This window comes from Anopheles coluzzii, chromosome 2, assembly GCF_943734685.1.
Source record: "Anopheles coluzzii chromosome 2, AcolN3, whole genome shotgun sequence".
NCBI lineage: Eukaryota > Metazoa > Arthropoda > Insecta > Diptera > Culicidae > Anopheles > Anopheles coluzzii.
The window spans coordinates 38,501,274-38,525,901 of record NC_064670.1 but is presented as its reverse complement, the minus strand read 5'-3'; the positions used below and the strand labels follow the sequence as shown (position 1 = coordinate 38,525,901).

The 24,628-nt window shown below is 47.4% G+C and overlaps 3 protein-coding genes across 12 annotated transcripts; 1 reads left to right on the top strand and 2 right to left on the bottom strand.

The window, feature by feature from the left end:
• Positions 1-1,372: 1,372 nt before the first annotated feature.
• LOC120952641 (O-phosphoseryl-tRNA(Sec) selenium transferase) lies at positions 1,373-3,695 on the bottom strand. The gene is made up of 4 exons (XM_040372069.2): positions 3,485-3,695; positions 3,286-3,415; positions 2,299-3,210; positions 1,373-2,226 (listed from the first exon to the last, which is right to left on the bottom strand). Exons 1-4 carry the CDS (start codon positions 3,599-3,601, stop codon positions 1,937-1,939), a joined length of 1,449 nt encoding a protein of 482 aa, XP_040228003.2. The 5' UTR covers positions 3,602-3,695; the 3' UTR covers positions 1,373-1,936.
• Positions 3,696-3,934: 239 nt separating this feature from the next.
• Positions 3,935-8,264, top strand: LOC120951239 (myosin-11). Its single transcript, XM_040369831.2, has 3 exons — positions 3,935-6,521; positions 6,608-7,540; positions 7,617-8,264. The coding sequence occupies exons 1-3, from the start codon at positions 4,344-4,346 to the stop codon at positions 7,812-7,814; spliced, it is 3,309 nt and encodes a 1,102-aa protein (XP_040225765.2). The 5' UTR covers positions 3,935-4,343; the 3' UTR covers positions 7,815-8,264.
• Positions 8,265-8,618: 354 nt separating this feature from the next.
• Positions 8,619-24,604, bottom strand: LOC120949145 (regulator of gene activity). Of its 10 annotated transcripts, XM_040366196.2 has the most exons (10): positions 24,467-24,604; positions 22,912-23,104; positions 21,315-21,524; positions 14,105-14,710; positions 11,089-11,283; positions 9,961-10,183; positions 9,547-9,864; positions 9,252-9,456; positions 8,986-9,150; positions 8,619-8,887 (listed from the first exon to the last, which is right to left on the bottom strand). In XM_040366196.2, exons 4-10 carry the CDS (start codon positions 14,705-14,707, stop codon positions 8,662-8,664), a joined length of 1,935 nt encoding a protein of 644 aa, XP_040222130.2. In that variant the 5' UTR covers positions 14,708-14,710; positions 21,315-21,524; positions 22,912-23,104; positions 24,467-24,604; the 3' UTR covers positions 8,619-8,661. The 10 variants fall into 10 exon arrangements, with proteins under 10 accessions (XP_040222130.2, XP_040222127.2, XP_040222128.2 ...); XM_040366193.2 differs by lacking the exon at positions 21,315-21,524; XM_040366194.2 differs by lacking the exon at positions 21,315-21,524 and having other exon boundaries at positions 22,912-23,101.
• Between the last annotated feature and the right edge of the window lie 24 nt (positions 24,605-24,628).

Genomic DNA, 24,628 nt, shown 5'->3' with positions numbered 1-24,628 from the left:
AAGAGCAGTAAAAACAGGGTTCTCCTTAACTCCTTGTGGCGAATTAAAAACAGGCAGTGGGAGGAATGATTTTAAAACATGTTTTCTTTTAGCGTTTTCAGCATTAATGAACGTCCATTTCAGAATGGCATTAATAAAAAAAAGTCAGACAAATTAATAATCATATTCTTCGGGGAATTTTCCCCTCCGTCTTGCAGGGAAATGATCTTTCCATCGGATACAGCACTGGATTGCTTGAAAAGATACCACGTGCCAATAACGATCGATCCGTCTTCATGCAGATGCATCCTAAAAGTAACACCTTTACGTCATCTCGAATCCATGAAATGATCGTGCATAATCATCATTGAACAAAACGATAAGTCATCTGTCTCTGACGCTAAAGTGGAAGCAAACCATCCCTTCCGTGATGCATGTCAGTTCGCTCAACATCCGATCCGGAGTAGATGTGCGGACGCACCAACATCAAACATCAAACGCACAGGACACGATCGATTCATCAATCTTCATTAGTGCTGACAAACCAGGGGGCGCCTTTTTTGAGAAGGTAAGCTGGCTGTTTTTGTCCGTCTTTTTTGGCGTCAAACCATCCGCGGGGTATCGGTTTTGCGGCATCATTAATCGTCCCAAGGGTTCGTCCTTTTGGTCCTTTGTGTCGGGGATCGGAAGGATATTATACATTTCCATGGGTGCGCTTGCTTGCAAAGATACCATTATTTGGATCGATTTGAAAAGCGGAACAGATCGTTTCCGGTCATTGGTTAATAGAAAATGATGGAAAATGTACGTGCAGGATGCTGTAATTTACCGAAAATATTTTCGCAACTACGCTTGTGAATTAGTAAACAAAATTAAGATACAATTAGATGGAATTCTTATGGCCCCCCGTGATCGTAATCCAGTCATCGCTGCTTAATTTCACTCCATCTTCGGATACCACCGGATTTCTATACCCAGTGTAATCGATACGTGATACAAACAATGTGGCCCTACAAACAGTGGATTCAAAACCGTCTGGTTTGCCTCAAACCCGTTCGCTGCAACAAATTTGCTGCACACACACACCACCATGTCGGTCCGTAGTAGAACCCGATCCGTCACAAGAGACTGCCGGAAGTGGGAGCGGTTCTAATTGTCCGTTCGAAATAATGGAAAACCTGAAATGAGGTGAAAAGCGTTGCGTCTTGCCACCCTTCCCGTTCGATTCCCATACGCAATACGGTAACGGGTGGGCACGACGCGAGGAAGGGTAGACGAGGTAATTCAAAATAAAACCCCGTACCGATTCGAGCAGCAAGGAGTGGCCGCTTCTAGTTCTAGGTGGATGGGGGTAGTGGCATTGGGGGGGATCAAAAGAAAAAAAGACGTTCCCTCTATAAACGGATCAGCTGTGCCACGTGGTGCACGAGCGCAACTGATCCAAACGTGGAGAAGAAGCAGGATGAAGAAACGTATGCACTAAAATGAACGAATGGGCATTGGTTCTGCGTACGCATGTTGCTGCTCCCGGCAGGGCAGCGAAACGGGCAGGCAGACCCCTCTTTCCCTCCCCAACTAGGGACCATTCGGGTATTCTCACAGTTCATTCGCTTTGTGTGCGCATTGTTTTGCGCGCTTTTGTTCAGCTTCAGTGCGTTTCGTTCGTGTGTGCTTATGCTAGAAATGGAGCGCTTGACGGAGGGAATGACGACGTCGAATATGTAGTTCTTCCGCAACCGGGGTTCGGGTGTGTATGGGGTTTGGGGACATGTAATGCCACCGGACGGAGTATGTGATTCGTGTGATTTGTTTAAAGCAATAACATCTTTGCCAGTAAGGTCGCGTTCTTTCTGTACGAAAAGAAGTGTTAACATTTGTGTACCATTCAATGCTCCTTTTAATAAATAAACTCAAACAATTCGCATTTTTGTTTGTAAGGAAATAACAAATAATAACATTATTTTCCATCACCCATATACTTGGTGCGATACTTACGCAGAACTTCATCCAACTTTGCAAGAAAGTTCGCCACTTCGTGCGACTTAATGCCCAGGGACGCACTCGCCGTGAGGTATGGTACGCTGGCCTTCGAGCTATGCGAGCCCCATGCCTGGAAAGCGCTACCGTCGATGGTTTTGCTATCGGTCGTGCTTACCACCCGACACCCGGACACGCCACGTTTCTGTAGCATGGAACCGATCATTTCCAGCCGGCATGTGGTCGTTTCAAACGTCACCAGCGACATGGCTATAATTTAAAAGAAAAGCGTGCTATTCATAACCTTCATTAGAAGTAAATGGTTCCTGCTGTAATACATACCGATGGAGATGGGATTGCGGCAGGGCAGGATACGTTCGTTGTGCGCTTTGGCAAGATTCGTCAATCCTTCCAACAGCACAGCGTACGCTTCCTTTCGTTCCTTTAGTAGATCGCTGTAGCCATTCCGTCCCAGGGAAAGCAGCGTCATGAGTACATCCAAATGCTGCGTACCGGAGGCACGGCCAGGGTAGAGTCGCGCCACGGCATCGACCGTATCGGCACTGGATCCTGCCACTATAGCACCACCGACCGGAACGAGCAGATTCTTATCCGTGCTCTGTATGAAAGCATCGACTCTGCCCGTTCGGGCCGCTTGATTCAGCTGATGGCAGTAGTACGAACTCTGCAAACCGTACGCATTGTTCACCACGTGCGGTATGCTGTGCGCTTTGCACAGCTTGCCCAGCTCGATCACATCGTCACTGCTGCGTGGCGCAAAGCAGCTCGTGGTTGACAGCACGCAACAGATCGCGTCAGCACCGAGCTGGTTAATGTGCTTAGCAAATGCTACCAGATCGGTGGCAAAAGTTGGATTCGCGGCTTGCGGTTGTTCCCCATTCCCGTTAATCTCCGATGCTAGTAAACTGTCGATCGCGATGGGTGTAAGTCCAGCGGCTATGATACTTTTGAAGCAAGATTGTTGATCTACTCGCGACCAGAGTACGTAGCGTGCCGCAGACCTGCTGGCGTGAATGGCGCGTAAAGTGAGCATCACAGTCATGCCTGTAGCTAGCGGGACAACGATCGCGTGGCCACAGGACGGAATGCCAATCGTACGGATCCAGTCCCGCACCAAGCTGTTGGTTAAATTTGCCATTATCGTCGACCCGGCTGCTTTGGGTTGTGCATCGGTCAGATTTCCGGAACGTCCAATGCCGTGAGAAAAGTTGTAATGTCTCCGTCGTACCAGATCTGCAAGAGTAAAGGGGCGTTAGAGTTAAGCGGGTTGTGCGGGATATGATTGCGTGCTTCTCGTTGCTGTTTTACCACAAACGATCCGTCCTTCCCGTTCACCCATGCCGCATCGTGTGGGGAAATTGTTACTGTCCAGCAATGCCAGCTCGCTGATGCAGTGTTCGATCATCGGTTCGCACCATCCCGAGGCCGGTAATTTGCGCTGCAGTGAATGGGGAAAACAGCCATTGGTTACCATTAGCAATGCCTTGTTTAGTCGCTTCTTACATACCTGTTCGAGCAGTAGTTTGATTTGCTTATCACGCTCCACACGTGCATCGTTCGCTAGGGTGAGATAATTTTCCGGGACAAGATTCTTTGGGATTGATTTAAGCGTATTATCGTTCATTGAAATGCCGCAGTTTGGTCGTTGCCCGACCGGTAAATTCCACCGCCGATGAACAATGAACCGGTTTGTTTACCTCGTTCGAAGAACTGTCAAAACGATTTCAGGGTTGTGTAAAACCCTAGGAACAAGATGTACACAGGATTTCATGGTTGTATTTCTCATCTTTGCTAAAACCGACCAACAATGATACTCCAGGTCGATTTTTTTTGTTTCTCTTTTATTAATTTTTAATGATCCTGATGCAATTGAACGCTTGCGGAATGCGTCCTCATTTCACTTTGTAAACTGTATGTATTAACCCTGCTCATACCTCAACTTTACTCACCTTGGCCACAAAAGGACGCGAAGTTGACAGTACAAGAAAAACACGATCAAAGTTTTGAAAAAGCAACGAGAAGAAGCGCGGCGGCAAAAAGAAAAACTATCCCACCGAGAAGAAATTGTCTATCGCACTTTTTTTTTTTGTTTACATCTCCACCAGCCAGACGATTGAAGACATTCCGAACATTTTTCACCACCCTTTACGGCTGCAAAGTTCAAGGTCGAATGTGCGTTGGCCGAAACCCGTAGGAGCGAGTGCGGGCCTTTGCGCAAATCAACGATCGTTGGCAGTGCGATTTTTCATCAAACAAAATGTATCACGCCAGAGAGTGATTGGCGTTGGCAGTGATAAAAGTGCCGATTGTCCGTGGGTGTGTTTCACCGTTTCTAGTTGCACCACCGACGACGACGATCGAGGAGTATGAACGGACCGCCGCTAGTGTCGATCTTCAACGATGGCGTTAGTATCAACCTCAACCGGAGCGAGATCGAGCGGCAGCGTGCCGCCGAGGAGGAGGAAGAGCTGGCGGACCACAAACGACGCCAGGAGCAGTTGGCGAACGAGCTGGAAAATGCGTTCGACGATCTGGATTGCGACGATACGCTGAACTCATCCACCCACCACTACAGCGACGAGGAGGACGATTTCGATTCGGGGTGCGATGGCAAAAGAACGCTCCCACCGGCGTCTGTACCACCGCCAAGAATGCAATCGAACGGCATGATGAACCTGTTCGATCACGCACCGGCCACTCCTGCGAAGGACGGCGGCGGACCGGCGCCAGAAGATGGACTGGCCGTGCGGGAGTTGCGCCTGCTGCTCGAATCGAAAACCCGCGAACTGGAGCACGTGACGCGGGAAATGTACGATCAGTGCCACAAGCACGAGCAGCAGATAGGGGAGCTGGAGAAAAAGCTGCTCATCGAGCAGGCCGAGAAGGACCGGGCCAACATGACGCGGGACCAGACCCGCGAGCTGTTGGTGCAGAGCAAGACGAAAATCTCCGAGCTGGAGGACGCGGCGGAGAAGCTGCGGGCGAAGGTGTCCGGGCTGGAGGACCAGAACGTGAAGCTGGTGGCTGAGCTGGAGCAGAAGAACATGATGCTGCAGGACAGCCTGCATCGCTACCGGATGCTGGAGCAAAACTCCGCCCAGAAGGCCGACCGGCACACGGACGCACTGCTGAAGCAGACGGAGGAGCGGCACAACGCGAAGGTGGCGATGATGCAGCAACAGATCGACAATCTGCGCAGCGAGCTGGACGACCGGCAGCAGGACTGCCGCCGGCTGGAGGCTCGCTACGGCGAGCTGCAAAAGTCCCGCGAGGCGCTGCTGATCGAGCAGTCCGAAACCGTGCAGCGGTTGCAGGACCAGCTGGAGGATTCGCAGCGCCAGTGCTCGAACTTGCTGTCCCGGACGAAGGCTCAGGGCGATTTCGAGCAGGAACGGTTGCGGCTGCGCAGCCGCATCAATGCGCTCGAGCAGGAGCAGTCGGAAATGCGCCAAACCATACACGATCTCACGCACCGGCTGGAGAAATCGAACGCCGAGCTGGAGCTGATGGACAGCATCGTGCATGGGCAGGCGAATGGGGCGGACGCGTCGTCGGGCGATAGAAAGCAACCCAACGCCAACGTAACGGCGGGCTACACGTTCGCGCAGCGCAACCTGATCGGCAGTACGCCCAACAACAACAACCGGGGTGGCGATGGGGACGACGATGGGGACAGCCGGGTGGTGCGGCTTAAGAACGAGCTGCGCGTGTGTGTGACCGGGCAGCAGGAAAAGCGGGAATCGATCCGCCAGCTGGAAGCGAATCTGCAGGCGAAGGATCGCGAACTGGAGCAGCTGAAAAGGGACGAGGGCGAAACGCTCGTGCAGATGAACCAGTACAAGGAGGACGCGTTCCGGCTGGCCTCCAAGTGTAGGATACTGGAGCAGGAGCTGGAAAAGCTGTCGGTGGAGGGGCAAGGCGCGAAGAAGGATAGCGACCGATCGTCGGTGGGAGGATCGGCCGGCACGCATCGACGCCGCTCGAGCTACGACGTACGGCAGGAAGCGTTGGAGGATAAGATATTCGCCCTGCAGCAGGCAAAGCTGGAAGCGGACGAACAGATCGAGCTGTTGGAGCGCGAGAAGGCCCAACTCACGGAGCGGTGTAAAACGCTCGACGGCGAAGCGGGCAGCTGCGCCGCGCTCAAGCTGGAGGTGGAAAAGCAAAAGTTTCTCCTGGCGGACGCTCAGCAGGAGTGCGATCGGCTGAAGCGACTGTACATTGAGGTGAGCGGCGCGAAGGAGGAGCTTGGCCGGGAGCTGAGCACGCTGCGGGCACAGGACAGTGCGAAGCAGATCGCTGCACTGCAGGAGCAGGCCGTGTCTCTGGAGCGAGCCCTTCAGCTGGCCGAGCTGAAGGCAAGCGAGCTGAGCAAACTGCTCGATAAGGAGAAGACAAGCCACGAAGAGCTGCTGAAGCAAGTGTCCTGCGGGATGGTTGCGAGCGGTCAGAAGAAGGGGGGATCCGTTGGAGGAGGAGGAACAGGCACAGCATCCGGCAACAGTTGCACCAAGTGTATCGATGGGCTGACACAAATCTCAAAGGTAAGCAACGGAAACGATCGTTTCACCGCGAGTACTGGAATTTACAATCATCTCCTGTGTCTCTCTCTCTCTCTCTATTTCTCTAGTTGGAAATAGAAAATCTCAAGCTGCAATCTGCCTGTTCGTCACAGCTGCGCGAAATCGGTGAACTGAAGGTTCAGCTGAACGAACAGCACGCGACGATCACGGAACTGCACAACCGGCTCGATCTGAAGGCGGAGCGCGATCAGCTAATAGACGAGCTGAAGGAAAAGGCGGCCCAGTTCGAGCAGATCATACGGAACCAAATTTCCACCAACTCGTCCAGCGCCACCACGAGCGACAGTGCCACCTCCCCGATCCGGCAACGGGTAGCGTCGCGGGACCAGAGCGTCGGCACGGTGGACGAGGCGGCGGCGGATAGTGGTGCCACCAGTGAGGATCGCTCCAGCGCAACCCCGATCGATCAGCAGGACATACGCCGCCAGCTGCGCGACCAGGAGCAAAAGGTGCGCGAAGAGATGGCGAAAGCGTTCGCGGGCCAGATCAAACAGATCGAGGAGCGGTTCCGCGCCCAGTTTGCGCGATTCGAGGAAAACATTGACACGCTCAAGACCGAGCTGTACGATCGGGTGGCCGAGCTGAAGGTGCGCAACCAGGAGGTGGAGGTGCTCAAGTGTGCGATCGTGACGGAGCGCGAAAAGATGCGCGAACTGCTGGCGCAAAAGGACGCGGATGCGCGCGCCCTGTTCGACAAGCAGTCGGAGCTGATGGGCAGGTACAAGGCGGAGGTAGCGAACGGGCAGAAGAAGGTGCAATTTCTCGAGCGCGAGCTGCAGGAGAAGCGCGAGCTGTGCGCGAGCGAGCGGCAGTCGATGGAGAAGCTGATCGCGCAGATTACGGCCGAGCGGAAAATGTTCCGCGAGCGGGAGCAGGAGATGAACGACCGGTTCCAGGAGGTGGAGACCGAGTACCAGAAGAGCCTGGACCTGGTGACGGAAAAGTATCAGTCGGCGAAGAAAACCGCACTCAACTATAAGGTAATTGGGACGGGTTTATGACGCATTGCCGGTTGAGAAAGCGCATTAACACACAAAAATTTCCGTTTTTTTCCAGAAATATGCGGAAGACAAGGAGCAACATATGCTGAAGGAGTACGACCGCATTAAGGAAGGCTACAACGTGGCGTTGCAAAAGGTGCAGACGCGCATGAAGGAAGCGCTGGAAGGCAAGGAGCAACACTGGCGGGAAAAGATCGCCAAGCTGGAAGCCGAGTACGAGTCGAAGCTGCAGCATGTTCGGCAAAAAAGTTAAAACTGGCCTTTTTGTAGCGTAGGTTAAGATTATTTGCTGTGCGCTTGGTAGTGCCGTGCCGTGTGATAGGTAATAGGGTAGAATGAATGCTATTTAATATACTACCACAGCTCCATGACGATATTGTACCATATTTTTAACACAAAACTGCCTTGGAATTGTTGTGAAAGAGATGAGACAAACAACTGCCAATATGTAAACGCGGCATTACTGATTTTGAATGAGTAGGAATTGGGCGTTATTTCCAGTGCCAGCTACCGAAACTCATACAAACACACACACACATCCCGCCGCGGTGCGGAAGTGCTGGAAGATATGGAAAACGTAACGAGTATTTTGCTAACATTATTTGCTATAGATAAACCGGTACACACACTGCATGTGCTTTTAGTCATCGGCAGAAGGACGATAATAGCTATTCGGTCGCTAAATAAAAATTTGTTGACAAAACGTTGCCTCGTTGCTTGATCGTTCTTTGGCATTGTTGTCCGACATCGTTGACCATTTATATCTCTGGTGATAATAATAATAATAATAATAATAATAATAATACTTTGGCACAACAACCGCTGTCGGTCAAGGCCTGCTTGTACCCACTAGTGAAGTGAGCTTGGCTTTCAGTGCCTTATTGTTACCATAGCAGGATAGTCAGTCCTACGTATGGGGGCACGGTCTATTCAGAGCTTGAACCCATGACGGGCATGTTGTTAGTTGACGGGCATCTCTGGTGATATTTCTTCTAAATTGCTCCCCACACACACACGCACAACGTACAGCAACAACGAAAATAAACAAGCGCCGAGGTTTCTGACCGTGATTTTCTGGTTTAATTACAAATTAATAAATATTATACAGGCTGTCCACTCATCGTAACGTAAGCACTTATGTTTGGACATTTATCTAACTTCATTGTATCCACTTGAAATTCTTTTGGCACTCGCCGCCAAGTTTGCGCATCGAAGTAGTAGTACGTGCCACGCTCGGTTGTGCCATTCTTCTCGTACGGTGTCATGCCGGGCACACGGGTTATCCACACCTTCTCCTCCGTATGATATCGCCAATCTCTACTGTGCCTGTGTGTGAGTGTGTGAAAACGGGACGAAACAAAAAAAAACAATTAAATGGCGATGCTGCGGATTGGATGCAGGAGAAACGAAGCGCAATGACTTACAGTTCGGCAGCCGCTGCTAATTGCATCATATCACCCACGTTCGTGTAAAATAAATAAAATAATAGATCATCCTTATACTTCTGCAGCGTTAGCTTCGACAGCTTGTCCCTTATTGACATGTTGATCAAATACTCTGGTGGTACGTGGTACTCGATATCCTGAGGCCTGTGCAACAAGACGAAAGTGAAGAAAAACAAATGCAAATTAGAAATGGTCACGCAATGCAGGTAGGGGGAACACAAAAACGTTTACAACAACACACGTACCTCGCGGGCGCATCAGCGAAGGGGCCGCCAAAGCACGGGTACAGGTTTTCCACCGCGGTCAGATTCAAACCCAGCGCCATCAAATCCTGCCCCATCGCTAGCGTCACCAGATTGGGATCCGTTTCCGCCGCCCGGAGGAACGTTAGCAGGCCCACCATACCGAACTGGTTGTTCACCATACTGGCAGGGATGTTCGTTACCGTTCCTATTGGTAAGAAAGGCATCGAACGAAAGAAAGAGAGTTGTAATATGGAGCTGCTAAGCTTGGCTCCACATTCTGCTAGCCGAATTATACCATTGGGTGATGTTTGTACGCCTCGCTTCATTGCTCCTTTGTCCATGTTAACGTTGGAATTGCCGGAATCACTCTGCAGGTCCATGCCCATGCCTGCCGCACTGCCCACCTGTCCGCTGCCGCCGGCACCCTTGCCCCCCAAACTGTCCGTGCCGCCGTGATGGTCCGGATGGTGATGATGGTGCACGCCCTGCAGGCCCTGGCTGGCCGCACCCATCTGGCTTCCTTCGGCGTTCTGCGTGCCGGGCAGCGCTGGAAAGTCTTCGTTCGACATCGTAAACGCAATCTGTTCGGACGTCGGTTGTTTTACCATGCCAACTGCGTGTGTGTGTGTGTGTGTGAAGAGATGGTCAGAGATGAGATGTTAAGTATTGTTAGGTAAAACAAAGGGCACACAGTGGGCGACGCTCTTACCGTACGGTTTACTGCCCGGCGGTTGCAGCGCGTTCGACTGCGGCAGGGATTGATCGTTCTGGCCACCGCGTGCGTTCGTGAGCGAGGGAAATTCGGAGAGATCGAGCAGGGGCGGGGTGCCAGTTTCCGCCGCACTGCCGTCGAACACACCGTGGTAGTTGTTGATGCTATTCCCACTTTGAGATCCGTATCCTCGCGACTGCATGAACGAAACCATGTTGGACTGCAAAGAGAATCGGAGAGGGAAGAAAACGCTAAATCAGTGTGGGTAAAATAGTACATAAAAGATGAAGTGTTGGTGGAAAAAGTGGCACCAGAGCATAGTGCAGAATGAAGACGGTTTGAAATATTAGGAGAGGGTTGACATTACACCTGCTAAAGAGCATTAAATCGAACGACGAAAACCAAAGGGGTCCAACACACCACAATATGTTTCACATTGCTTAAAACGTTTTGCTTAAACCATTGTTGATCTTCCAATATCACATAAACAGCATAGCACATTACAGAATTAAAGAATTCACGTTTTAATCCTTACATGTTTCATACACCATGTTACCATTTGATACGCGAATTGTCTAACAATACTTTTTACAATAACAACCAAACGCTTAGTCAACTGAAAGCGTAAAAAGTAAGTAAATGGCCCAAAGCAAAATATGAGCTAATTGCGCAAATTATCGCATTATTGCGCAAAAATCTCTCTTTGCTTGCCGAATTGCTGTTACACAAGCTGTTTTCCTGTCGATCCTTTATACTTCAATACCTTTGTTTATTTATTTTTTGTTATTTAATACTAAACACCACTCATGAAATGTTTGCATTTGCCAAATCATCTAAAGAATTATCAACAGAATAATTGACTTAAAAAATCCTAAAATTCCGAGGACATTTTGGAAATTTGGAGACTTCAGTATAAATACAGCTTTAATATCCTGGATGTGTTTTTTTTTTTGTGTTTAGTACTGTTCTGTAGCGTACTAAACAACCCAATCAGCCTCAGGATGTTTGGCGCCATGCTTCGTGTGCGCGTCATATTTCCGCGGGAAACAGAAGCACAAACGTGTAATTGTGCGTTATCGGTTAATATTGGGTTGATCTAAGCCATCCGCGACGAATTGCACTTACATTGCCTACTGCTGCTGCTGTTGCTGTTACCGTTGATCCTCCACTTCCACCTACTATTCCTCCACCAGCTACACCTCCTACTGCCACACTACCAGCAGCAGCAGCGCTACCTACTCCAATGGTTGCTAAGCTCGATGAACCCGACGACACCGAGGCCGTTCTCTGGTGGTAGTATCCTTTCTGTGGCATTCCTTTCTGTGACAGCGTGACAGAGCACATGCTTCATCAAACGTACAGACCAAACACATACGCACACACACACAACAGCTACACAACAACAATGGGTGCGCGAAAAGCAAAGGAAACAGCAATGCAAGTGCTTCCGGAAGTGGCGGCTTGTCTGGCGATACCTTCACTAACGCACAAACACTCTCTCTCACACACACACAAACAAACGCAAACCGCGACAGAGCACGGTGCGAGCGGAGACAAACAAAACAGGCTATGTGCCGATCGGATGCTTTGTGCAACACAATGCCAAATGGGCCGGCTGCTCCACGGCACACTCACACACACGGCACAGTGTTTTTCGTCCTAACAAAACTGGCGACAGCTGTCAGTCAGTGAGCGCAGCACAGAAGCAACACCATAAGCGAGGTTATGAGCGCAAGCGCGATCAACAAAAAAACACGCACGAGGCAGGCGCGTCAACACACGGCTGTTTTCAAGCACACAACACAACTGCGCAGCAGATTAGAGAAGGGAAGCGCGGTCGCTGAATCTTCTACGCGTGCCTTTCTTCTTCGCAATGTGACACACACGCGCTCCCTTTTTTGCACAATGCGATGCAGACCTTATTGGTGGGATTTATTACATTTGCACACGCGGGGTTAAGCACTTTTCTTCCGTTTGTTTTGCTAAGGAGTAGTTGTACAGTGCTGATGCCGTAGTAGCAAGAGTGTTGTTATACCATTCGGTAGAATAGTTGTGCCTGTTGGCGATAAAACGCGTTAGGGAAAGCTAATCCACGGATGGATTGTTGTTTGGATCGTTGTTATCACACCACACCATATACGGACGCGCACTGAATTAGCGCGTTCAACACACAGCAACACATTAATGGCCCTTCAAAGCGGCACGAGGGACAGCGAGACGACACAAACCACCACCACAAACCGACCGTAAGAACATTCCCCAGCGAACTAACAAACACATGGTGCTGCGCGCATCTAATGCGAGTCGAGAGATGAGCGCCGCACACACGAGAGCGGAGAATACATGGACACCGCACGGGGTAACGAAAAACGCTTCATGCGCGGGCGCTACTCAATACACGCACGCACACAGCGTCATCGTAGCACGTTAAGCTGCGCCAGCGACATTCGGTGCATTCGGTGCATACATACCACCAACAAAACAAATGCACCCGCTAACGTCCCTAACTAAACGACTGCTACCTACCTACTGCACCGCACACAACCACACAGATGCGGCCATTTCTCTGCCGGATGCTCTCGAGCTAATTTGCGATGCATAAAACAAAACAAAAAAGGGCAGATGCGGCACAAGAACCAGAACCACAGCAACATATACGGCGGCCTCGGGAGGTTGAGCGGACGGGGGATAGGGGGGGGGGGGTAATAAGTATGCTGTGCGCCGTCGCTATGCAAATGTGCAATGCACATATCTTCCCCCCCTCGGCTCAGCCGCGAATAAAGGGCCGAGAGGTTGATCACCGGTTGAGTCCGAGTGTTGTGTGGGTCGTACCATTCACCCGCTGCTGCTGGGAAGCTTAATGTGTGTGTGTATGTTTGTTGTTTTAAAATACAAAAACTGCAATAGCAACAGCATTCAAAACGCGATCACAGCAATCCACTCTTTTTTGAATTCGTCTATCGCGAAGAAAGATCTTCCAGCGCTTAAGAAAGCGAAATCACACACAGCTTAAGATCGCGTTGTTAGCCATCAGATCTTGAAAAACAACAAGGGTACGTATATTTGATAATGAAAAACGACCAAAAAAAGTTGCCCGTAACGCTAGCTGGTAGTGTTTTTGTTTTCGTTTACCCTTACAACGTAGCGCTGCTTTTGTAAACAAATTGATACGCAGGCAAAGAACTTTGAATCCTCCTGCAGGGTAATTCCACCAAAAGCGGTGTGCACCGCTCTACTCATTTGACGATGGATGATTTACCGCCTGTATTTAGAATAAGCTTTTTTGTTTGTATTTACTACCTTATAATAAACAAGGCTGTTTTTTTGCCATCGCCATCACTTGCTGCCTATTATCCTTAAAGATTTCATGAATTTGTGCATGTCGCTTACGGGTATCTTTAAGGTAAACATTAAAACATTGAGTTCTACGATCAGCGAACTTCTACAACTGGCTTATGCTTCTTCTTATTTTGCGCAACTAACATCCATCCCTAAAGCCACTAATGGAGCCTTGATGGCTGTATGAGTTGATCCGCACTGTTAAACTTAAAACCTTGATTGAATACTATAACCATAGAATAACAATAAAATGTGCAAAGAAGTGATTTTAATTAGGTACAGAAAATAAGAAGTAAGAGAGACCAATACGATTCCCCGTAGAGTATAAAGAATAAAAGAGAAGGTAAAAAAACACACAAACATCATCCCATTAACCAATCAAAACCGAACCAAAACAACCAAACCAAACATATAAAACAGGACATATATAAGGACAATGTAATGGGTACTTTAAATCCCAAAACACACACACACACAAACACGAGGAGCTTGACAAAATAATAAAGAAAAACATGGACTCATGTGTAAACGGATTATGAGCTTGTTGGTAAAATATTGTGTACTACTACACCATCCACGGCGGAGGTTTAGAAATCGTTACTGAAGAATTTTTACTGGTCATGTTACTAGTGAGAATATGTTACTAACGAGTGAGTAATGGCCATAAAAAAGACCTTCAAAAAAACGGATCGCTTCCTAGACAGTGCCCACACAGTGTGGCATGTGATGTGCTCTTTGGAGAGGTCTGTAGAGTGGGTGTGCTGTTGGTTAAATTGATTAAGTTTGCTTCGTCTCCACTTACCATCGATGTGCCGCCCACGCTGGAGAGTATCCTCCGGTCCGGGAAAGCGACCGAACCACTTCCAGCGCCGCCACCGCCCCCACCGCCACGCTGCTGGCCGCCGGCTCCACCGAACAGGGTACTAATTCGGCCCCCTCCCGTTAGCGCATTGCTGGTGGAGGACAGTTGCTGCTGACTACTGTTGGGCCCATTGCTAGCGAGCCCCGCACCGCCGCCTGCACCGCCACCGCCGTTCGGTCCGCTCGCGCCGCCCATAACGCCCGAGCCCGCGCCCGGCCGTCCGGGATTGCCACTGCCGGCACCGTTCGCGCTGGGCGAGAGGGGCGCCACCGACGCGGAGGACTGATTGCTTTGCTGCTGCGACGGAGGTGTAGCGTTCTGTCCGAAGGGGCCACCACTGCCGCCGACCACCGAAGGGAACATACCGGACGTTGGGGTAACATGGCCTCCGGCACCGGACAGCGCACTATTGCTGAAGGCTCCGGCGGCACCGCCCACCACGCTACTGTTGCCTCCCCCGCCGCCGCCTCCTCCTCCTCTCCCGCTTAAGGACACACTGCTCGGTATGCTTCTGGGCGGTTGTTGGAAGTTTAAGTTTGCCATACCCTGGACGGTCGAATGTGTTTGAAGGGTTGTGTTTTTTTTTTTGTTTTGTTTTGTTTTGTGAAACCGAAAATTGTTTTAGAACAACATCACAAACCAACCGAGTAATTTGGAAGCGTATCAGGTGTATGTGTGTGCGTGTATGGCACGGATTAAACGCGTTCAAGTAATTGTGACAATGCGCAAACCATACGCGAACACACACGCAATTGGATCAGATAAAGCAACGACGCCATGTCAGCACAGTGACAACAAACAGAGGGTTTGCAGCGTATCAATAAAGGACAGAACGCACGTAAATGCGTACCAAAAGAGAGCACACAGAGTGCGCAGTGGTCAATAGAAATATCCGTTTGGGGTTTTCGTTTATGTTTTTGGTGGTTGGTTCGATTTTGGTTCGTTGCGATTGCAAAAGTTATGGGAGACATGGTGGGTTGGCGGTTGTTAGATGGTTCAAATTTACAAAACACCAGCAGCAGTGGCATCACATTGTGGCATCCATCAATCCGGCACAGAAGAAGCGGGACACGAATGATGCCATGGTTATGGGGTTTTTGGTGGTTTACAATTATTTACGTTAGATGGAAAGAGAAGAAAAAGTAAAACAAACGATTAGTATGATAAAGCTCGATTCGACAGTGTGACACTGAAGAGTAAAGACGGTTTTTTCGAAGCAGCGGTTGACCAACAACAAGCATAGCGAGAAGAGAGTGAAGAAGGAAAATCAATTATAAAGTTTCTTACCAAGACAAGGGTATTTTCAAAAAAAGGATAAGAAAGGAGGAGTGGAAGTAGAGTGCGTTAGTGACTAGTGGAAAATGGGGGTCCAGGACCCAGGGGGGGGCATTCCCCTCGGGAACTACTACGACATTTTAGAGTTCCAAAGCGAACCTAAAAGGAAAATGGGGAAAAAGAATAAAATCCTAGGATTTGAGAAAGAAATCATGGAGGATGAGGTATTCATGGTGATGGAATCCACAACCCGAGATAGAGATCTAAGCCGAGTTAGCCCGTTTTTGATCTCAAAGGTAATTGAAAATGCGATCTCCGGAAAGCCAATGCTGGTCAGTCGCTTGAAAGACGGGAAGCTACTGATCAAGGTGGCCAACCAGAAACAAGCAGATAAGATTAAAAAAATAAAATCGATCCCCGATCACAGAGGAGAGATCCAGGTTCAAACGCTAGAACACCCCACCTTAAATTGTAGCAAAGGAGTGATTCGATGCCCCGATATCGAATTCCTTACGGAAGGGGAAATATTGGACGGACTTCAATCACAGAAGGCAACAGAGGTGATTATCTTAAAAAGAAAGATAAATAATGTGTTAACCAATACTCGCACAGCAATCGTCACCTTCAAAACAGGAAGAATCCCACGTACAGTCGATTTCGGACTGTATCCACTGAAAGTGGAACTCTACATTCCGAGACCCATGCGGTGCACCACCTGCATGAGACTCGGTCATACAAAAAAATCTTGCCAGCGCGATAAAATATGTGCAAACTGCAGTGAACTGGAGCACAAAGAGTCATGCGTAAGAACAAAATGCGTGTCATGTGGAGATGCCCACAATACGCTAGACAGGAACTGCCCTGTTTTTTGTGACGAAATGGAGATCAGTAAAATACGCACAGTGAACAAAATAACATACGGAGAAGCAAAACGTATACGTAGACGACAGTGTCCCGAAATCCCTAAAATCTACACATCAGACATATCCTATGCACAAAGAACAAAATCAGCAACAAAAAGCGTAAGTACAAACTCGACAGAAGAAACAAATTCACGAAATACCACCAATGATATAAACAACACAAACACCACAGAAAATAATAAAACACACACAACCGAACCCACCACTCCAAGAGAAACACATAAACAGACAACCGTAATCGATCAACCGATTACACCCAACGAACAAACAAACACACCCACAAGCAGCGACACACTAACGATCAGTTCACCTGAATCACCAGATTCTATATACATAGAAGTTACTAATGAAACACCTAAAACCCCCACTATGATGGTGGAGGAATATATAATTACTAATACACAAGAAGACAACACATCAGAATACGATAAATTCAAAATTCTATACTAAATACCACTCACAAGGCATCCACATCCACACTTAAACATTTGGTCTCATGTTCTCGTTATTACAAGCTAACATACAGGGACTAAGAGCCAACAAAGAAGAAATTAGAGAATTGCTAATAAAAAGAAAGATCGATGTAGCCTGCCTGCAGGAGACATGGTTGGATGATAAAGCCATAGGGAAAATAAACATCCCACACTATGAACTAATATCGGACAATAGAGAAGATGGTTACGGAGGAGCGGCAATATTAATACGCACAGAGCTAAACACAGAAAAACTCAAAGTGATTCCCCCTAACCCATACATACAGATAGTAGCCGCTCGTATAAAGCAAGCAGGCTTAGTAATCGCTTCGGTGTACGTTAAACCCAACACACCAATCGCAACATTCCGCAGCTTACTAACCCTTAGCATCACAAGCTTGGCGAAATATAACAAATTAATAATTATGGGTGATTTTAACTCTCATCACTCTGAATGGGGAAATCAGACGTGTGACGGAAAAGGAAACATCCTTTTACATGAGATTAATGAAAACAATCTAACTGTGATAAATAACTATGAACAGACTTTCATTAACCCAGACCCAAACAAAAGTAACTCAGCAATAGATTTGACAATCACCTCTCTAGCTATAACCCCACATATTCAAAGGAACGTTTCAGACATACACATCGGCAATAGTGGACATCGGGTTATATTCACCAATTTTAACCTATTCAAACCTCCCCCACAAAAAATCACAGTTTATAATAAGAAAAAAATAGACGAAGAAATATCCAGCCTACCATACAATAACAATTCTGACATCAACTCAATTACCAAAGATATCAACAAAATTATTTTAAGAAACAAAATCAAGACCCCGTTCACCCCAAAATCATGGTGGAATGATATCGTTCAAAAAGCATGGGAAGAGAAATGCAGAGCTAGAACAGACTATAACCAAAATCGGACGATCGAAAACCAAATCAAGTACAAGAAAGAATCAGCCAAATTTCGATTCGCAAAACAAAAATCAAAAACCAAACGAATCGAGGAAAAACTTGACTTGATCGATTCTCAATCCTCTATGGATGACCTTTGGACTCTTTTGGGAATGTTCAAAGATAAACCTGCCAGAACAAACAAGATTGCCACAGATGAATCCCTAGCAAAAGAGTTCTTAAAAATTCATTTCGGTTCATCAAACCAAAAAAAAAATGAAACAAGACCCCGATTCATAAGCGATAAAAATCTAATTGACTACAACAGATGGCAAAATATCCTAAACTCAAAAAAGAATTCAGCTCCTGGTATTGACAAAATATCGTACAAAACATTGAAACTACTAAGCAGCGAAAACACCAAAGCCATAATCGGAAACATCAATGACATGTACAAAAGAGGAGTCGTGGAAAAAAAGCTCAGAAGAATAAAAATCGTAGCAATTGGAAAACCCGGCAAGGATCTCAGTCTAGCAGCAAATCACAGACCCATAGCTTTGCTTCCTACTATAACGAAAGTGGCAAACACGGCCATCTTACACAACATTAACCACATCGTAGATAAGTTTGACATCCTCCCCAGCACATCCTTCGGATTTAGGAAAAACCGTCCCACAACCTCCGCAGTTGATTCTCTCTCCAACATTTTAAAAAATAACATAAGAAAAAACAAACACACTACAGTAGTTTTTATTGACATTAAAAACGCCTACAATAGTGTGAATGTTGGCCTTTTAACAAAAATCCTCTCCGGAAAAATGATACCACACGAAGATATCAGATGGATAGAAGGATTCCTCTCAAACCGACTGGTAGAGATCACTGCTGAAGGTAAATCGATTAAGAGAAGGATAACTAACGGGTTGCCCCAAGGGGACGTACTTTCACCACTGCTTTTCAACCTGTATACAAGTGGATGTCACGAACTAAACCGGTATAATGTAAAAATAATCCAATATGCAGACGATTTCGCATTAATTGGAAGTGCAATCACCTCTCCAGCAGCTCAAACAAAAACACAACGGGCCCTGAACCAATTGGCAAACACACTATCTTCCCTTCAACTTGAAATAAACGTAGCAAAAACAAAACTCATGACATTTTCCAAAAACTACACTCACACAACAATAGCACTAAACGGAACTCCCCTTGAACAAGTCAACTCCCACCACTTCCTAGGCATAGAAATTGACAACAGATTAAAATTCCACTCCCATATTAACAACCAAATCAACAAAGCCCAGAAAAAAATGAATTTCATTAAAGCAGTATGCAACAAATCCAACCACATAAATCCAGAAAAAGCTAAACAACTACACCAAGCTCTTGTGAGGGGTACCCTGGAATACGGGATAACTCTAAGTAGCAACGCCAACAAGAACAAACTCAACACCATGAGCACAATAATTAACCAGTCACTCAGGAAAATTACAGGCTGCACAAAAACTACTCCGATAAACACACTCCACGCCATAGCAGCAGAAATGCCCTTCCACATACGATCTAAACTTCTTATGCAAAAACAACTATGCAAAGCAATAGCACATTCCTTTTTCACCACAACATCTCAGCCACTCCCAATCACATCAAGAAATCTAACCGCTCAAGAAAAAACATACATAACTGACAAACTCATCTTCAACAACATAACTAAGTATGATTTCAACCACTCAAAATCCACTTCCGAAAACATCAATATTAACACGATCATCCCAGGCATTGACACCAACAAACACAACTTAAACATAACAGTCCTTTACCAAACAAGCATGCAAATCATCAACTCACATCAGGGCATAAAAATATATACAGACGGCAGCAAAAAAGATGAAAATTGTGGCATAGGAATTTATGTAAAAACTCAAATTGAAGAACTCAAAATATCAAAGAAACTCCAACACCCAACATCCATAAGCACTACAGAACTCTACGCAATAGACCTGGCACTCGAGATGTCGACGAAAAAACGATGGAATAATATTGCCATTTACACAGACAGTCTATCAGCATGCCAAACATTAAATACAGCCAAAGAAGAAAACCGAATAGACGAACTCCTCGGGAGAATACTACATAACTGTGAAGTCACTCGAGCAATAATCCAATGGATCCCAAGCCATGTCGGAATAGCTGGAAATGAAATTGCCGACCAATTAGCCAAAGATAGTCTTAGTAAACAAACTGTGATAAATAACAAAATAAGATTAAAAGATGCTATTAATTTATTCCAACATAGAGCTAACCACGAGACTAATACATGGTACACTGAACTATGCCGAAGCAAAGGGAAAAAATTTGCTAGATACCAAAGCTCAATTGAAAATAAAATGTGGCACTATAAACTAAAAATCCCAGCAAAGGACATCAAAACACTTAATAGATTAATAGCAGGCCATGATTATGGGAATTTCTGGCTACACAAAATGAAGCTCATAGACAGAGGAACATGTGCAATTTGTAACGTAGAGGACACAGCGAGTCACAGAGTCTTCTATTGCCACAAATTCGACATGGAACGAAAAGACCAGTTAAAAATAAATGAACAAAACTTCATCAAGGCCTGGAAGACGAAAGATAAAAAGAAAATGAAAATGGTGATAAAATTTATAAAAACTAACCGAATATCCTTCTGAAACGTCTCGCTTAAACTACATGACATAAATAAACCGACGAAGTACTTAACCTAGCAACATAAACTGACAACACACACAAAACTTCAGAAAACAAATCACATATAGAAAGAGGACATATGGCCTTTGATGCCGTCCAAAAACAACAGAGGTTGTGTTTAACACAATAGCGGACTAGTACTGAAGGGCCCAGGAAGCTGGATTTCAGTTCCGAACCGTCAAACGACCTCGACAAACTGAAGAAGAAGAAGAAGTATGATAAAGCTGCATGAAAAACGGTAAAAACAGGCGTCAGTAACATCTTCTTGCTGTACGCGTATTATCGATTGGCTTCCGCTTTGCTTTTGCTGCTATTTCCCTTGCCAAATTGCAGCAAAAGCACGCCGGTATCGTCTTCGACTGCTTCCAATGGCATGTAAAAGATGCTGCTATTTTGGCCCACTGTCTTCGGACCGTGGTTGCTTCCCTTCCCTGATTGCTGTCTATTACGTTCTATGCTCAACACGAATCCTATACATCATGCACTGCCCATCCAGCAGCTCTTTGCGCACTTTTCCCTCAAGGGTGCGGACGGCGCGAAAATATGTGGGTGAGATTAGTAAGGGCATCATCTCCCACGCTACTAAAGAGCGCCAAAAAAAGGAATCGCCGGTCAAAAGGGCCCCATTTTCCGGCAATCCAATCTGCCTATTCCCGTGCTTCTTCGCTGCTCGTCCAGCGATCCCCTTGATTGACGTCAGAAAAGCTCGACTTTTCCTATCATTTTGAATTACAAATTACACAACAAGACACACACACGCACATACGCACATTGCTCTAATGCTCAGTCCCTAAAACGAAAACAACATCAATCTTAAATGAAGCGGTACAGTGCAAGCCAACCTACCTAGCTGGTGTGGAAACGGTTCATAAAAAAATGTATCCTGAGCGCGTTAAATCCTTTCCTCGTCCCCGCCTTTCCTCTCTCGCAGTGCACACAGTTTTGTTGCTCGTGTGGTATATGTTGCTGTCGTCCCTCGTGTCGTTAAGATGCCACCAATGTGGCCACCAAGAGCTTCCGGGTGTGTGTGTAGGTATTTGAACAACAGCGCGACACCTAGGCGTGGAGCGAAATTGTCTTAAAACATGTGAAGCTTGTCCCTCGGTATCCTGCGATGCGATTACTCCGGTGTCCGTTCAACTCGGTTCGATGGTTGCTAAGATATGCGTTGATTTGGCAAACATGACACTTTTACTTCTTCAAAGTGAGAAAAAAACCCTCCCCACCAAAACCGCACTCTCTCACAACACAAACCAGCTTCTTCTTCTTCGTTGGTCTGATGTTGCTCTCGCCATTGAACGGAGTGTTACAGGGATGTGTGTGTGTGTGTATTTTTCGTTCCTTTTTTCTTGCCCTTTTGCTTCCTAAGGTTTTTGAGGGAAAATAATCAACCTGTACACCAAACCAAACATGCACACGCACACATACATGCATACACTTTTTCGCGTGATTTTCCCGTCAATGCTGTTGTGTGCTTGAGGCCCTTTTCTTCCGTGTCCCTCGCCCGATGTAATGTGAAGCAGGGATGGGACTAACCCCTGACAGTGTGTAAGGGAAGTGACTCGTTCGCCACGGTTTGGTGTTTGGTGTTGGCGCTCACTCATCCCCCGTCATCGAAAAGCAACGACAACAGAACTATGGGAAAATCACACAAAAACCTATGTTGGGCAAATAATTCCTTGACTCACATGCACACACATACACCTCAAATCGGTACAAATACACAGGCAAATTTGCGAATGTGTACCAGCGCAACAAGAATCCTTGAATCGGTAGCAGCGGCCGGATAGAGAAAGCAGAAGAAACTGCTTCTTCGCTTTACCTTTCTTTGCCAGTCTCTCTTGTGCCGTGAGCATAACCACGCACACAGCTGCAAATGCGAGCGCGCACATAAACACACGCGAGCCCACACGCCCACACACACACACACACACACCCCACGGAAGCTACGTGAATGTATGCGTGTGTACGCAAGCAGCGGTATGAATTGGAGTCTAATAAAATTGTTATTGTTATTGGTCTTCTTGCCTAATCGTTTTCTCTCGAATGATTATGGTAGTTTTTTGTTGTTGTCATTGCTCGTGATGATGTTAATTCTCTTGCTACATACAAAACGCTATGCGTTTAACCACTCCTGCCGCACAAACTAGCAAAACTTTGCCGCGAAAATGGGATGCTGTTTTGGGCCAACGCAAAACACACAAACACACACACACACACACACACAAATACACAAAACGACAGAAACGCGGGGCTAACAAACACACCATTCTAATGAAGGGTCGATTAATCGATTGCAATTTTCACCACATATCCCCGCCGCCGCCACCGCCGCCACCGCTGCCACCAAGACCGCCTGATGTGGAAGTGGTGGCGGCGGGAAGGATAGAGAATTATTGATTGCTTCGGCGTTAAAAACGCACAGGAAAGTGCCAAAACCAACCTCGTCAAGTCAGAATCCAACCCGTGTGTGTGTGCGTGCACGGTACACTGGTGCCGGAAAGGGAAGGGTTTAACACGTCGGTGTTCGTTGTTATGTTGATATCATGCACGGCTCCCCACCCTTCCTCTGCCCGATTCCCGATCGCGCCGTGTGTTCGCCGTCAAAGTATGTTTCCACTGGATGTCGTCGCCTGCTGAGAGTGAAATGGGAAGAGAACGAAGAGGGTGATGTTTTGTTTTAGTGGTTTAGAGCTTCCTTCTGGTTTGCTTGCAATCTAGAGTGGAAGGCAATCGACAACGCACGGTGGGCATTGGAGGACATGAGAGCACCTCAGAGCGGCCAAACGATCGAACAAACCGACCGAAAAACCTTCGAGCGGCGAAGAATCGCGTAACCGCACGTACGGCGAAAATCGAGACACAGCCTTGGACCACCAGGCAATGGCGCTTGTGCGTGTATTTGTGCACTCTTGAGGGTACGTGCACCCTCCGCACGACGGTACGCAACTCTCGCGTGAACCGGTTTTATGCGTTGATTCGGTGGTTGTATTCAAAGCGAACAAGAGCACACCCGAAAGCTACGGGTGCTACGGTTTCGACTCCCTGAAGAGGGGGAGTAGAGCATACAATCCGCGTTGGTGGGTCGAGCAAACGAACTGAATCTTCCGCTCTTGTGACCACACATGTGCAACATGATTTCAGCTCAATTTATCTGCCCTGCACCTTCCCGACCGGAGTCACAGTTGGCGGTGCCATCTTCACGCCATCATCCGACCGAAGCGAATCGAAAAAAAGATGTCCCAGAACAAGTTCGCCTGCCACAGGTAACGCGTTTGGCGCGATAGCGTACTTGCCTTCTGCGCAACCAAACATGGATAAACAAACCCGCTCCTTCGCGTCTTTTCTTCGCTCAAGTACCAATAGGCCAAAAATAACTATATCCGCGTTGTTGTGTTGTTTCACTACTTTGAAGCAGTAGCAGCAACAGCACACATACACCAGAGGGATGATGATGCGAGGGCATATACAAAAATTATTACAGTAATTTACCACACCGTATAAACAGAGCGCAACTGCATAACAGTATGTGGGGTGGCCCACAGTGTGCTTTGCGCTGTGGTCACTGCCTCAAGATTACGTGCACCATCCCCCCCGAATAGGGAAGGAAGAGAGTTTCCCCGAGCGGAGCGCGGGGGGACGACAATCAATGTCCTCCATTCATCACGAAAGGACGAAAAAGTTTATTTGAATGCACTGAGCGAAGAAGAAGCGACTCCATGGGCGAATTGTGAAGGCTAATGGTTGTATGCATCGAGTGCTGCTCGAACCACACATACACACACATGCGCACGCACACACACACTCACACACTACATCATACACACGCACGCACGCACACACACAATACGCGATGGAGGTGTATCGCGAAGAAGACAACGAACTCACTGCTGCTAAGAGTGGAGGATCTAGGTATCTAGGTTTCGCTTCGGATGCGCTTTGCACCGCTTGGCCGTGCCGTAATCCGTGCTGGCGACCGACCGGCCGTTAGGGCATACCTTTGCGAACAATTTGCACCAAGTTTTGCGAGCAATTACTACCGAAAAACGTAACACTTCGGACGCGTAAAATGTTGAGAAACTCTTTCCACTTTCAGTAAAGCTCCTCCGTTGACGTTTCGTTGTTGCGAGGACCGTCGCGAAGCTTTCAACGTGGTACCG

Bases quoted from the DNA above. Each gene is read 5' to 3' on its own strand.
- LOC120952641 (XM_040372069.2), bottom strand. From the start codon at position 3,601: ATGAACGATAATACGCTTAAATCAATCCCAAAGAATCTTGTCCCGGAA. The intron at 3,211-3,285 runs GTAAAACAGCAA...TTACTCTTGCAG, and splicing joins GGAAGGACGGATCGTTTGTG to ATCTGGTACGACGGAGACAT. The intron at 2,227-2,298 runs GTATGTATTACA...TTTAAATTATAG, and splicing joins CCGCAATCCCATCTCCATCG to CCATGTCGCTGGTGACGTTT.
- LOC120949145 (XM_040366192.2), bottom strand. From the start codon at position 22,360: ATGTGCGCGCTCGCATTTGCAGCTGTGTGCGTGGTTATGCTCACGGCA. The intron at 9,865-9,960 runs GTAAGAGCGTCG...ACACACACGCAG, and splicing joins GCCGGGCAGTAAACCGTACG to TTGGCATGGTAAAACAACCG. The intron at 9,457-9,546 runs GTATAATTCGGC...TCTTACCAATAG, and splicing joins CGTACAAACATCACCCAATG to GAACGGTAACGAACATCCCT.
- LOC120951239 (XM_040369831.2), top strand. From the start codon at position 4,344: ATGAACGGACCGCCGCTAGTGTCGATCTTCAACGATGGCGTTAGTATC. The intron at 6,522-6,607 runs GTAAGCAACGGA...CTATTTCTCTAG, and splicing joins GGCTGACACAAATCTCAAAG to TTGGAAATAGAAAATCTCAA. The intron at 7,541-7,616 runs GTAATTGGGACG...GTTTTTTTCCAG, and splicing joins AAACCGCACTCAACTATAAG to AAATATGCGGAAGACAAGGA.